The 15,471-nt window shown below is 43.4% G+C and overlaps 1 protein-coding gene across 2 annotated transcripts in view; it reads left to right on the top strand.

Moving 5' to 3' along the window:
• Positions 1 to 15,471, top strand: part of CACNA2D3 (calcium voltage-gated channel auxiliary subunit alpha2delta 3) — an 889,368-nt gene that overhangs the window by 571,448 nt on the left and 302,449 nt on the right. For both annotated transcript variants that reach the window (XM_088022023.1, XM_028124497.2), the window contains exon 12: positions 9,700 to 9,778. In XM_088022023.1, the coding sequence (XP_087878149.1) occupies positions 9,700 to 9,778 (79 nt within the window). The remainder of the gene's footprint in view (positions 1 to 9,699; positions 9,779 to 15,471) is intronic.

Below are 15,471 nucleotides of genomic sequence, written 5' to 3'. Positions count from 1 at the left end.
GTCTTCTTTGGAGAAATGTCTGTTCATGTCTTCTGCCCATTTCTTGATTGGATTATTTGTTCTTTGGGTTTTGAGTTTGATAAGTTCTTTATAGATTTTGGATACTAGCCTTTTATCTGTTATGTCATTGCAAATATCTTCTCCCATTCTGTCAGTTGTTTCTTGGTTTTGTTGACTGTTTCCTTTGCTGTGCAAAAGCTTTTTATCTTGATGAAATCCCAATAGTTCATTTTTCCCCTTGCTTCCCTTGCCTTTGGCGATGTTTCTAGGAAGAAGTTGCCATGGCTGAGGTCGAAGAGGTTGCTGCCTGTGTTATCCTCAAGGATTTTGATGGATTCCTGTCTCACATTTAGGTCTTTCATCCATTTTGAGTCTATTTTTGTGTGTGGTGTAAATGTGGTGTAAATGGTCCAGTTTCATTCTTCTGCGTGTGGCTGTCCAATTTTCCCAACACCATTTGTTGAAGAGACTGTGTTTTTTCCATTGGACATTCTTTCCTGCTTTGTCAAAGATTAGTTGACCATGGAGTTGAGGGTCCATTTCTGGGCTCTCGATTCTGTTCCATTGATCTATGTGTCTGCTTTTGTGCCAGTACCATAATCATCAAGACTACAGCTTTGTAATAGAGCTTGAAGTCGGAATTGTGATGCCACCAGCTTTGCTTTCCTTTTTCAACATTCCTCTGGCTATTCGGGGTCTTTTCTGGTTCCATATAAATTTTAGGATATTTTGTTCCATTTCTTTGAAAAAAGTTAATGGTATTTTGATAGGGATTGCATTAAATGTGTAGATTGCTCTAGGGAGCATAGACATTTTCACAATTTTCCATTTTTTTGTGTCTTCCTCAATTTCTTTCATGAGTGTTTTATAGTTTTCTGAGTACAGATCCTTTGCCTCTTTGGTTAGGTTTATTCCTAGGTATCTTATGATTTTGGGTGCAACTGTAAATGGGATTGACTCCTTAATTTCTCTTTCTTTTATCTTGTTGTTGGTGTATAGAAATGCCACTGATTTCTGTGCACTGATTTTATATCCTGCCACTTTACTGAATTCCTGTATGAGTTCTAGCAGTTTTGGGGTGGAGTCTTTTGGGTTTTCCACATAAAGTATCATATCAACTGCAAAGAGTGAGAGTTTGACTTCTTTGCGGATTCGGATGCCTTATATTTCTTTTTGTTGTCTGATTGCTGAGGCTAGGACTTCTAATACTATGTTGAATAGCAGTGGTGATAGTGGACATCCCTGCCATTGAACAGCCCATTTTGATTGTCCAAAGAATACAATTTGCTTTTGAGGAATTCCAAGTGCAGAATACAAGAAGTATATAAAACAAAGGTTCTAAACCTGGGATCCATAGGTGCCTCGGGAATCTCGGTCTTTGGTGGAGGAGATGCCCCTTATCTCATGAATCTTATCTGAAATCGTGAACATACAGCCTTGGGCATTTTTTGTAGGGGGAAAGTCCACAGCTTTTGCCAAAGTCTCAATGGATCTTACAACTCTGCCAAGGTTAATAGAAGTTGTCATCGCTGTAATTCTAGTGTTAGGGACTATCAATCCCGTTATCCTTGGTAATGGCAGAGATCAGTGATGACTCCTCAAAACCCTCCCTTAGGAAGGATCCTCTTCTTCACCCACAACAGTCCATTTCCTTTTTAACCAGACCTCTGGGCAGGGTTGAGGGGGTGTCTGTGGATGGGAGATTTGGCTTTCCTTAGCTCACTTTGTTGAGTTTTACTGCAGCAAATTGTCTCAAATACACTTGGATGCAACTCTCTGCCTGGAATTCACCGCTTCTTTCCTGTCCTTGTATACATTATCGGGTTTGCTATCAATCACAGGCAGTGGGTGGTTGATCCACATATTACCCACACATAAGGAAAGTACTGTCTGAGGGTTTAGTTAACTTGCTCCAGGTCACCAAGCCAGTAAGTGTGGAGTTGGACCCACCTGGAGCCCAGGTTTCCTGATTCCCAGCTATTTTGAGGGTACTGAGTATTTATTTGAATCAAACATGGTAAGGCACATAGACATAGAAATGCCTGATGTGAAGGAAGTTTGTTATACTGGTAGTCCCCTAGGAGTAAGGGGCATGCTGTACCACATGGAGCTGCACCAAGGGGAAGGACCAAGGCAAGGTGAGTGGGCAAAGAGAGAGGGACAGGGAACTGGAGGGCTGAAGCCTTGTTATGGTTTCCATGGGAAGAAAAAGGCAAAGCAGGGTAAGCAGGCTTAGGATTGAATAATATCAGTGGGCTTTAGGGCATAAGAGCTGTCCCTCATTGTCTGGTACCAGGCCATGGAGTGATTATGGCAGGTGGATAAAGGTCGAGAACGTGAACACCTGATAAAAAGAAGGGGTCTGCACTGGTTTATTTGCATTCAGAAATGCACTTGCAGGCAAGTCATTTGTAACCTGCAGGAATTAGCTAACCCTGGGAGGAGTTATTCCTTTAAGGCAGCAAGGCCCCAGGTATCAGAGCATCAAAAATACAGAACATAAAAAGACATAGTTAATACCCTGCCTTTGCCTCCTGAATTAAGTCCATGGGGCTGGATAGTCAAATGAATTGTGTCACCACCTTTGAGGATGTTTGTCACTTGACTCCTTACGGCTTAGTGAAGCAGTGTGTCATATCCTGTGTTCTCCCATGCCAACTCAGTTCATAGTCTCTGGACAACTCAGAGACACCTTCTCCTTCACCTTGACAAAACACATGGCCATCAGACTGGACTTGCATCTTCCTGCTCAGAAGATCACAATGGCATTTTTTCTGAATTGGGATATTTTCAATACCACACATGAGGTATTAGGCACTGTGCTTGAGAGGAAAGAGATTATACAGACTCATAGAGCATCCCCCAAATGACAGTCCATTTATCATAATGATCTATGATATTCATTTGTTGAAATTTTATTACTTTTGAAATCTAATTCAATTTGTCCCATCTTATTGCTGCTCAGGGCAGTGTTCCCTTATGTGCCTCTCCTCATCCTCTGGATAAAGTTGTTTCTTCTTTCATTATGAGCATGATGTCTTCTAGATTAGAGCAGCCTGATCAATATAACTATTTCCATTGGCATCAACCTTCTCTGGGGCTACCTCTACCCTTGCAGTGCTTTCGTGAAGACGTGATTGGCGGTGATTTATGAAACATTTGGGGAATAATCAAGTTCCAGCCCTCATCTTCCGCTTGGAGTTTAAAGTTTTTATTCAGAGGTGCTTCTCTAAACCAGAATTCATTGAAATGAGTAAATAAGAGAAGTAGGTTAGGAATATCTTTTGTGAAGAAACAGATTAAGGACATATTCAGTAATAGTAAATTGGCCTTTAAGACATAAAGACATCAGGAGACTTCTTTCTAAAGGTCAAGTTGTGCACCATTTTTGAGAAATCTTGGAGGTGTTTTAGGGAATAATTGAGTTGGGCAGTGAGTCTGAAGGGGCATGAGCAGGTGGAAGGATGTGAAGGTGAGTCCACATGCTTATTTGCAGAGGCTACCACTTGGCTGAATGAAAATTTGGAACCCATGGATATGGGCACTCAGAGGTACTGGGCGATTCTTTCAGCCATTTATACATATAATCCATATAAATTGCATGTTTTATAAGGTAGAAGTACTAGATTTATAGTTAAATGTTATTTTAAGATGAAAGATTGTCTTCTTTTTTTTTTAGATAAATGTAAAGACTATGTATTTGGAGGCTTCTAAGTGTTCTGTCCTCAGCCTTTGCTCTGTATGTGGGAGGAAGAGTGGAGTTACTGTCATTTCAAGGAGCAGCTTTGGGTGTGAAGACTTGGCTGTACCTACAGACATGTGGGTACAGATCTGCCCTTTCTTGGGGGGGAAAGGAAGTGCAGATGGCAGATCCTGCTTGCCCAGTCTGGTTGGTGTCTGATGTTCCTGCCTAATTGGAATGACACAAACTTTTAAAAAAAATGCCCTCTGGATCCATATCCTCTATTTTTTTAAGCACATACAGGATTATAAACTCCTGGAAGTTTAGCCTCAATCCTTAGCAATCTACAGAAACACATTTGTTTGAAATGGCTCCAGTGATTTAATTCCTGGTTCCACTTGCATTTGGGCCTCATCTTCTCAGTGTTTTTTTAAAAGTGTTGGCATCAGTCTACCTATGTCCGACCCACCATGGGTGGTTTGTAAAAATGTAAATATGTGGCCTACTTAGTCTAAGTCTCTGGAGGGTGGGTGTTGGAGTAATGTGGGATTCAAGGTCCCTAGTGGTTCTGATGTCTGGTGAAGTCTAAGAACTCTCCCCACCCTGGCCAGAGCCACTGTCATCTCTTACCTGGAACATGTCAGAGGCCTCCTACCCTGTCTCCCTCTGTCTGTAGTTCTCAAACTTGGTTGTACCTTAGAACCAAGGGAGACTGAAAGACCCTCTGTTCCCAAGGATCTGATTTATTTATAGTTGGATGACACCTGGGCATTCAGAATTGTAAGAAGATCACAGGAAAATCAAATGGGCAGCCAAGTTGAACATGACTTGTTCTCCACATTGTAGACAGATTTACTCTTTTACAAGATCATGTGTAGCTCATGTCAGCCTTCTATAAAGTCTCTTCTGTGGTTCTGTTGTCTAACAGTGGTTGCAAGGACCTTATTGTCTGTCCAAATTCATTCTCTATGACTTGTCCTTGTTGACTCCACTCCATTTCCACTGGTTTCTTCAATATCCCTTGAGCATGCCTATCTCAAGGATTTCGTACCTTTTGTTCCCTTCACCTGGAACATACTTCCCCAATAGCCATGTGTCTTGTTTTCCCTCCCCCACCCCTGTTTTGTCCAGGTCCCTGATCACATGTCACCTTATCAGGAAGGGCGTCCCTTCCTCTCTTCCTAAAATAGCAGCTTTCATCACTCTCCATTGCCTTACCTTGCTTTATTTTCTTCATAAGCATTAAATCTAACAAATAAATGTCAGATACAAATTTGCCATTTATTATCTGTTTCATTCTCATGAAAATGTAAACTCCCTGAAGACAGAGAGTTTGTTTTGTTTATCCATTTTATCCCCAACACCAAGAATGATCCCTGGTTCATAGTAGGTGCTCAGAAGCTACTTGTGACGGATGATGACCTGCTACTCTTGGACTGTCTCAAAAGTATGGTGATTGGTGATAATCCATTCATTACCAAACGGACGTGTGTGGGTGGTGGCAGCCTGTTTTCTGGCTGTGCGGTGTGTCCATGATGGCTCTATTGGCAGGCACTCTTCTTCCTCTATTTTAATGGCTATAGAAAGAAGAGATTTGATTCATTATTATAAGCTCAAACTACCTATAGTCACCCAAGTTGAGAGGAATGGTGCCCCTCAAATTTCTGGTGGGAATCGCATCTACATGAGTCAGAGCATAATTTGTTTTTTTGGAAAAACTGGATTGAGTTTTTTTGTTTGTTTCACTTGGGAAATTTTATACTAATCAGATTAAATTAAGTGACTTTGAACTTTGAAATGTCCACATTCTAACATTTTATTAAGCTTAATTGGGTTTATAGAAGATTTAAAGACCATACAAAATTAAATGGGAGATCAAAATGAACTAATAGGTTGATGCAGACATTTTTTCTCCCCGCCTTTATGCTGCATTAACGGAAGAGGTGCCTTCATGCCTACAGAGGATAAGCACAAAGGCCTGGCTTTCTGGGGAGCTTCGGTGTGTCCTGTTCCTGCTGTGGTCTGAACTGTGCCATGGTTCTGTCCTTTGATATTCTGTGCTGTGAACTTGGTTTCAGAACGACCTCTGATCTGAAAAGTAGTTGAGCTCAACGCAGACTTGTGAATATTTCTGTAATGGCACTTCTTGGGGAAGAAATCTCAATTGTTGGAAATAAAATCTATCAGGTTACAGAATCTGCTAATGATAGAAATGAGGAGCAATTTGATTATGTTACTCCTAAAAGTTTTGCACTCAGTTAATTGAGCAGTGGAGTATGGCAGCCCACCCAGGAAGATGCAGGGCTCGGTCATAATGTCCACATATTGTCTCTACTGGTGTTACATTTTCACTGCTATGTTGATTCTTCCTAGGTCCTTATAGAATGGTTGAGAAGGTTGCAGTGTGACTACTTTCTTCTTATTTAAAATCTTTAAGGGGCGCCTAGGTGGCTCAGCCGGTCGTCAAGCGTCTGCCTTTGGCTCAGGTCATGATCCCAGGGTCCTGGGATCGAGCCCCGCATTGGACTTCCTGCTCAGCAGGGAGCCTGCTTCTCCCTCTCCCTCTGCTGCTCTGCCTACTTGTGCTCTCTCTCTATTTCTCTGTCAGACAAATAAATAAAATCTTAAAAAAAAAATAAATGATCTTTAATTATTAAAGCAATACTTGTTCACTTGTAAAAACATTCAAGTGGTATAGACATTTGTGAAGTAAAAGGTATAAATCCCCTTGAAGAAAAATAGGGTTCTGTGCTATCCAGTATCCTACAACTGGCTTTTTTTCCCCTTACTAATTTATAATGGATGCCTTTCTACATGAGTATACAGCTATATGGTGTTCCACTCCGTGAATACACTGTAACCTTTTTAGCCAATCAGCTCTCAAGAGACACTTAAGCTCTAACAGTTTTTGACTATTACAAATCATGAATGTGAACATTCTTATACCTTTGTCATTTCTGTGTATTTGTGAAAATGTATAAAATGAAATTATAGGGTTTTAAGAAGAAGTGCAACTCTATAGTTTTTCCATATGCCTACCACTTCCTGTCATCTTTGATACCCACTCGGCCCCTACAGGCATTTTATGTGGTATCTTGGTTATAAGATAAGTGCCTAGAGGTAGAATTACTGGGCCTGAAAAAATTACAAATATAAAATGCTATGGATATTGTTAAATTGCTCTCCAAAATATTTATTTTGGAGTAAAATCCCATCTCTTTTGTTGCCAGTTGAAAGGCATCACTGTGAGAAATCCAGGGCGTGAACCGAGTATCATTTGATGTTTATTTTATAGGCAGAGATGTGACAAGTCATTCCCCTGCCGTTTCTACTCAGATAAAGAGGCCAGTCCGCTGGGAGCCAAGGGTGCCACATAAATGGAAATACTGAACATGATTCTGATTTTCTTTCATAAGCAATAAAATAAAATACAAACCAACAAAATAAATATAATGCCTATAAATCCCTTAGCATGCACCTGACTCAGGGGATGGTGCTGACTGCAGGAGCCAGGGCCGTGGTGGTAGGAGCGTGGTGAGGGCGCGGGTACTGTGATGCTGGTTTCCATTATTGTAGTTATTGTTAGCACAGTTATTCTTACGCAATCATGTCTGGTCTGAAGTTTGGCACAATCCTCCTGGTTTTCCAAATGGGTTGCCATCTTTTTAAGTGAGGAATTATAGATGTTATGCCAATGCTTCACAGCACTGTTCTGGAGTTTTAACTATGCTGCTGAGAGAGGACTCAGTTTATCCTGAGGTTCTTCATCTGGACAGCAGAGGAGGTTTGGTATGTGGAGGTAGCTTTACTTGAGAACAACTGGGCTGCTCTGTGCCAGATCTTTTCCTCTTTGCCCACAAAGGTAGACTTCTGGCTTTACTTCCTAATAGCTATCCTTTAAGCCTTCTGCTTTGTTAAGAGCCAGTGGGGATACAAGTTTTGATCAGTTTAGTGTTTTCCCTTTAAATAGCTTAAATTTGAAAGAAAGATGAGGATTTATGAAAAAAAGCATGGGTCTGGGTCTCAGAAGACTGGATTCCATTGCTGGCTCCTATGGGTACAGGCTCTGGGCCATGGGGCTGGCTGGGGTTTTCTAAATGGACAGACCCAGCATCTTCAAGAGATTGCGAGGAGGCCCCCGTGTTATCCTGAGGTTTCTGAAGACCCTTCCCATTGAATTGGGACTTGATGAAATTAAGGAAATCATTTTACTTAACTGGACCTCAGTTTCCCCCTAAATCAGACATCTTCAGCTAAATGCCAACAGTGGCCTAGCAGGAAAAGTGAACAGGGAAGTGACTTTTTGTAGGGGGAGAGGTCAATAATAACTACTTTGGCCGTATAAAGCTGCCTTTTCTCTTTTTTTTTCCCTAAGAAAAGCCAGAATCTCCCAATTAAAAAAAAATAATAAAAAATAAATAAATAACATATCCTTTCTCTGTCAGTGTTACTCCATTGGGAATAGTGTGGAAAAGAGTGAGGGGAATGAAGAGAGGCAAAGCTCTCTTTGCCTGCTCACCGACCCAGGAAGTCCCCTAGGAGCTGTGATGGATGGAAGGGCTGCTTTGGTGCACACAAGTGAGGACTGGCCGAGGCGACATAATGACAATGTGTATTTCAACATTTCCTCCAAACTAGCCCTTAAGTTATGATGCCCAGATAGGAGAATATTTATAATTAAATATTATAATTATAATATAATTATATTATAATTATAATATAATGGGTGCCTGGCTGGCTCAGTCAGTAGAGCACACGACTCTTGATCTTGGCGTTGTGAGTTCAAGCCCCACGTTGGGTGTGGAGCCTACTTTTAACAATATTAATTCATTCATTAATTAAAGCTAAATCTGCATTTTTATACTCAGCTAGGAGCATTCATATGTTTTTACCCATTCATGTATTACATTTTAGTGTTCCAACTACTGTGCTCCATCAGGACACAGCCAGGGAAACAGAGACATTCCTTCCTTCCCTGCATCAGGTGGACAGTCTAGGGGAGATCAACCTCACACATGGAACCACAGGAGATACTAGTTAGTGACAACTGTAATAAAGGCGCTGGAGGAGCAGTGGGGTGCCTGAGCCAGCTCGATGGGCTGAGGGGACATCAGCTGGTAAAAAGCCTTTGGGGCCACATGCCCAGCATCTTCATCTAATGGCATGTTTCCTTTAACTTGGCCACAAGGAGGTGGCCAGAGGGCTGTGCTTGGACTGCCAGAAGAGTTTCGTTTGGACTGGGTACTGTTCTGACCGATGTCCTGTTTTAAATTTGAATTCAAGGGCTGTAACCCTTTTAATCCCTTACCTTTCTTCCATCTAACCCTCAAGTACTACTTTGGGAGAGGGGTGGTGCTCTATTTCAAAGGATTCTGGCCTCATGAGAGAGAGTTGAGAAAGCAATAGAAAATGAGAGAGCCAGGGTTTTACACATGCTGTCTGCTCTTTGGGAGCCAAAAGCTTAAGAAGGCTAGAAAGAGTCCCCATCGGTCTCCCGTCTACAGGCCATGCCTCTGGTCCCAGTTAATTACCTCCTAAAATCACACAGACACCACAGATGGTAAGAGGGTCTGCAACGTGTCCTAACACTGGGGGGAAACATTGAGGGTCTTTTGGTGGCGTTTGTATTCCCAAGAAGAGCACACTCTGCGTTTCCTGTGTGGATGAGGAAAATGGTTGCGGATTTGGTCCAGGCCGAGATGATCCTTGTCCATATGTGTGCAGCAAACCCAGTCCCGTGCAGCTGCCCGCTTCCCGTTTCACGTTGCTCCCCTCTGTCGTGAGTTGCACACCGAAAAACACCCACCTCCAGCGCCATATGGTTTAAAAGATCAAAGGCTCCAGTTTTGAATATATTTCTAGCTGCCCGTACTTCAAATGTCTTAAATATGTTCCTACAGATGGGAAGCCTCTGGGGCATTAAAGAGGTAAAACACATGTGCAGGAGCCATGCATGTGGTCTGGGCAGCGCGGTGAAAGGTGCATATCGCTGATGCCTGTTCTCCTCTTCCTCCCAGGTCCGCATCTTCACCTACCTCATTGGGCGAGAGGCTGCTTTTGCAGACAATCTCAAGTGGATGGCTTGTGCCAACAAAGGTAGGTTCCCCCACTCTCATGGGCTCGACCCCAAGTAACTTCCCCTTGGGTGCGCCATAGTTGGGAGAGTCAAAAGAAAGTAGAAAGTTCTAAGACAAGGCTGTGAGTTCTAAGATAAGGTTTGGTTGTTTCTAAGTGTTTGGTAGACTTGGAACAAATTCTCCTGAAATATGCTTACAGAGATTTTGAGGACATCGTCAAGTGGAGTGGTCATGCCTCTGCACTGCTGCATAGTACCTGGGTGAGCTTGGGAGAATTACTATGGCAGAGCAAATTACTGTACATCAAATATCCATGTGCGCACTCTCCATTCTCAGTTAGGTGGGGCCTCAGGATGGGTTCTGGCCAGTAGGCTGTGAGCAAAACCAAGCTGGGTCATTTCTGGGCTAAAGCACTTCGGAGTGGCTACGATAGTGTCCGTACTCTGTTCTCCTGCTCCTGTGAACTCTAAAAACTCCATGTTCCAGATGGAATAGTCATGAAATGACTTCATCAGCCTGATTCCCTGAGTGACCACCAGGGACTGGCACCCTTCTACTCCCCTAGCCAGCCCACACTGGATATACATGTGTAATCAGTAACCCTTTGTGTGAAGCCACTAAGATTTCCAGTTTGATATGTCCCCATAGCATAACTTAGCCTACTTAACTGATTAAACTCGTTAACTTTAAACTGCCTCAATGTTCTCATCTTTGAAATCAGGATGTTGATAATAGTTCTTCCTTTGATTCCTACTAAATATAAAGATTAGTGAAATGGTGTATATTAGGTGCCTGGTTCAATGCTGGGACACGGTAAGCACTCAATAATTGTTGTCTTCTCTATATTCTGAAGTCTCTTGATTAATAATCCCCTGTTGTATGTCAGAAACAATGCTCTGGGGAAGGCAGAGGCAGGGAAGGAACAGGGCCCTCTAGTTTATGAGGGCTTCCTTCCTTTCATGCTATGCATGACCAAGAAGGCAAAGCATAGGCGGCAAATAGGTGGTAGAGTCCAGACTACTGGAGTCTTAACCCAGACTCCTTGAGTTCAAATCCAGCCTCCACCATCCAGCACCCATGTGCAAGTTACTAAACCTTTCTGGGTCTGAATTGTGTCACATACAGAACAGGGGTAGTGATGACACCTGCCCCACCTGTTGTAAGCCGGAAATGAGGCTGTGCAGGTTAACTGGTAGCGCAGTGCCTGCCACATAAGTGCCCCATTATTTCCTGGTGCCATTGTGATCTGTAGGCATGTCTTCTTTTCCCTCAGAGGCTACATGCTCCATGAGAACAGCCTTTAACTCTGATTTCATCATGAGCACTCAGGAAGAGCCCAGCCTCCTGTCTTACTCAGAATGTTTGAAAAATGAGTAAATTGGCTACAAACACTTATAAAGGAAGACCATGTCCTATCGCATGGTAAACTGGTCTTGATGGATTTAGGCGGTCTTTTTTTAATATTGTCTCCTAAGCCATCCTCTTTTATTTTATTTTATTTTTTTATAAAAGACTGTATTTATTTGACAGAGAGAGACACAGCGAGAGAGGGAACACAAGCAGGGGGAGTGGGAGAGGGAGAAGCAGGCTTCCCGCTGAGCAGGGAGCCCGACATGGGACTTGATCCCAGGTCCCTCGGATCACGACCTGAGCTGAAGGCAGCCGACATGGGACTCGATCCCAGTACTCTGGGATCATGACCTGAGCCGAAGGCAGCTGCTTAACCAACTGAGCCACTCAGGTGCCCTAGATTTTGTTTATTTATTTGACAGAGAGAGAGACACAGTGAGGGAGGGAATACAAGCAGGGGGAGTGGGAGAGGGAGAGGGAGAAGCAGGCTTCCCGCTGAGCAGGGAGCCTGATGCGGGGCTCGATCCCAGGACCCTGGGATCATGACCTGAGCCGAAGGCAGACGCTTAACGACTGAGCCACCCAGGCGCCCCAAGCCATCCTTTATTTTAAAAAGTTCCAGCATTTGTGCCTCAGTGGAGGAAAGAGGATTCTGTGAAGAGTTTGCTCATCCCAGCTCTTAAGAAAAAGTTATTTTAGTTGCAAGCAAGCAAAGTTGCTATCTGAAATTAAAAAGAGGAGTGTTTTGGAGAGGAAAAGGGTGATTCAGAGCCCGGAGTGGGAAGGGGAACTCATGTCTCATGAGGAACCCAGGAGCTGAGTTGTAGTTCTTTTCCTCCTTGGTTTTTTCCTACACTCGTTGGCATTCTTCCTCTCTGTAGACAGACCGCCCCCTGCAGTGGTGTAATCTAGAAATGACCACCCAGGCCATGCATACTCATCTGTCCACACACACACTGTGGGAAGACATGATATTAGAAAGAAGACTTTATGTCTTCTCCACTTGAGACTGATCAGTACTTTAAATTCGATTTCAAGTCCTTTCCTTCCCCCAGAAAAGATTATGACCCCCCAGCTTGGGCTACGACTCCCTGCTGCTGAAGTGGGCATGGGTAGAGAGGTAAACCCATGGAGAAAAACAGATGCATTCTGGTGGGGTCTCAGCGCTGTGGTTGGGTGGGCGTGGCGAGTGAGTAGTGAAAAGTTACGCGGCCAAGCAAATGAACATCGCTCACCCTTCCCTTTGCTTGACATTGTCTTGAATTATCTGCTTCTACCTGGAGCCATCTTTTAAGCTAACGTCAATTCCCTCATCTAAAAAGTAGAGAACTGCATGGGAGTTTTTAACATTTCCTTGAAGGGCTAACATAACACATTTTACAATTATTTTAGTTTATTGGCTGGCTTGCCTCACTAAAAGGTATCAGCAATTTGGATTGTCTCAGAATAATGCATCTCAGAATAACGCTTCAGGGTGAAGTACAGGGGAAACATAGACATAAACGTATGGGGGCTGTGTGGATCCCAGATTTCCTCTGAGTGAAGAGGCCATTGTTGAAATAAGTTTTGGAACTTTGTTGACATTTTAAAACCTTGAGCGAGCTGCACTTTTCCCCCATTTTTTCCTTTACTTTGTGGTCTTGAAAAGAAAGAATTCCTTTCCATTTTCAAATTTTTAAAAATGTTGCTGTTGTTCCTGCCACATCAGATTGCAATCCTTCCCATCAGCTAGGACGCCTTTAGTCATGGGTTCTTGTTTTTACCACTGTCTGTGTCCAACTGATGAAAATTACTCAAGTTGAAGTCTTGTCTTAATCAACTAATATTACACCATAATTTAGTTTTAGTCATTGTTTATAAGAATCTTTGAAGCATCCTTTTGAAGACAATTTAGTCAACTCCAAGTATTCCAGGGCCTGGCTATAGAATGTAGCCCTTTAGATTTAGAAGATCTGCGTATAGCAACAAGGAGGTAATAGTAGCTGCTTAGCTGGCCGGGCCATTGGATTCCACAGTGATCCTCCTTCTCTCCCTGTACAGATCCGGTCAGTGCCTTCCCTGCCAAAGCAAGTCTCTCTCAAGAGGTCTGCCTTCCTTACTCTGCTTCTTTTCTGAAGGCCCTTGGGAATAAAATGTCATTGTTTGCCACTCTTCAAAGTAACAGTTGCCATCCAAATGTTAGGTTCCAGTCATCTGTGCCCGAATAAACATTGGCTTCACGTTGCGTCAGCTTTGGGGTTTTAGGCCACGTAACATCGGTGAGCAAGTATTCTTCTATGGTCATTAATTAAATCATTGTTTATAGTCTCAGATTGTTATAGTATGGAGGCAGCATAACATTTTTCATCTCAAGTGACATGAGGTCCAGAGGGGCCCCCCCCTTACATATTTTCTCCCTGAGTCAGCCAAGTTCTTCAGTGAAATGAAGCATTAGCATTTGGGGACCAAAACAGACCCAGGGAGAGCCCAGGGAGCCCAAGGAGAAGCCTGCTGGCTGGCTGGCCAGAGTGACTCAGGAGTCGTAGGGCCAGCACCAACCTTTCCCCCGGGTCGGTGGCTGAGGACCCACTATCGGTGCTGATCTTCTTGCTAGGAAGTCTGGTAGCCATGGAGACAGTTCTCAGCCAGTGCACCTCAGACACTGTCCCCTAGAAATGGATTCCGGGGGACTTTCATACCCCTGGCAGGAGTTCTCTGCCTTGTCCAATCTCCTAGCAAAAACCAGAGAGGCCTGGAGCTCATTGGTTTGCTTCATTTTATGCATAACTAGGTCCTATCTTGAGGGAGCCAGCCCTAATGAGGCAAAGCAGCAAACCATTTTAAATACATTAAAACAATCATTGCCACTGTAGAACGGCTTGTGGAATTTAAAGCTCTGCTTTCATACTATTGGATAAGCAAGTGAACTGGGGAAGCAGAAAAGAGGGGCTGACTAGCCCAGATATTCCATAAAGCCATGATGGCCTTCTCTAATGTTCAGTGTGCCAAGATTTTAAATAAGCACTGCCTGATTCTCCTTCAGAAATCACGGTGAAGGGAGTGTTTTCCAGCTGTGCAAATAAGGGAGGGCCTCTGTGTTTGGGTTCTCAACCAATCCGTCATCGTTAGGTCGAATGGAAACGCCACACGAGCCTCTCTTGGTTGTCTGCTCAGCTTGTCCCTTCTTGATGGGTTAATGATCATTTTCTCCTCATTTGAAAGAGATCTGGTGGCCTGAGCCCTCCTCAGAAGTTCAGACCCACAGTCTTTCTCCATCAAAAAATTCTTAGCTTCGCTCTACGTTTCCAAGTGTCTTGTTCCCTAACTAAATTTATGAGGCCAGAATGGTTGTAGGTGGGGTTGAGGGACAAGTGGAAATTAAAGCTTTTTGCCATTTTGGAACAGGTGGGAGAAGGCAAAAATGTCATTCAGATACATTTGTGTAATTCTTTTTAAAAAATTTGTTCCCTTTTGACCAATATCTCCCTAATTCCCTCACACCCACCCTACCCCCCAACCCCTGGTAACCACCATTCTACTCTCTGGTTCTACACCACATTTGGCTTTTTTAGAGTCCATATAGATTTCACATGTAAGTGGTATTATACATAGCATTAGTCTTTCTTTGTCTGACTTACCTCATTTAGCATGGTAGCCTCAATGTTTATCCATGTTGTCCCTATGGCAGGATTTCCTTCTTTCTCGTGGCTCCATAATATTTCAGGGTGTACATTCTATAGAACATGAGGATTAGAGTGGAGGAGATAATGGTGATGAAGCTGAAGACAGGGCTATGTTGTTAATCACAGGTAAGCGTGCGCAGTGACACGTAGAGTGCCAAGTACGTCTGTGTATTATCTCTTTTGACCTCTTAAAGCTTTAGGAGGTGTGTGAGCAGGAAACAAACCCAGAGCGATTGGCATCTTGCCCCAGGTTAGCAGCCCTCGGGTGGCAGAGCCAGGATTCAGGCCCAGCAGATCTGAAGCCCAAGCTTAACTCTTCACCAGGCTGTGAGGTCTCTGTGTCGCCTCTCTCTGGGGGGAAGAAAGATCGGTTTCATGGAAGACTCTTGCATGCTTCCCATAATATGAGAGAATCTAGAAAATGGAATTTAGAGATTGAGGCGGGATTTTAGTATGCCATAGCTAATAAAGGCTGGGTGAGGATTTATACCCAGCCTGTGTGTCCCAGAAGTGGTCCTGCCCCCGCCTGTGTAGGCGTGTGGTCCAGTTCCCGACATTTTACAAATGGGGACATTCAGGCTCTGAGAGATGAGGTAGGGGGAGTTGGCTCAGTGATAGAGCTGCAGACAAGCCAGCATTCCTAGCTCTACCGCGTGATCCTTCAAATTATTTTTTCTAACATGCAATTTGAAATTAAAAG

Source organism: Eumetopias jubatus, unplaced genomic scaffold, assembly GCF_037043125.1.
Source record: "Eumetopias jubatus isolate StellerSeaLion01/CBP00866 unplaced genomic scaffold, mEumJub1_p1.0 scaffold_1, whole genome shotgun sequence".
In the NCBI taxonomy this organism is placed as follows: Eukaryota; Metazoa; Chordata; class Mammalia; order Carnivora; family Otariidae; genus Eumetopias; species Eumetopias jubatus.
This window is presented reverse-complemented; position numbering and strand designations above follow the sequence as displayed.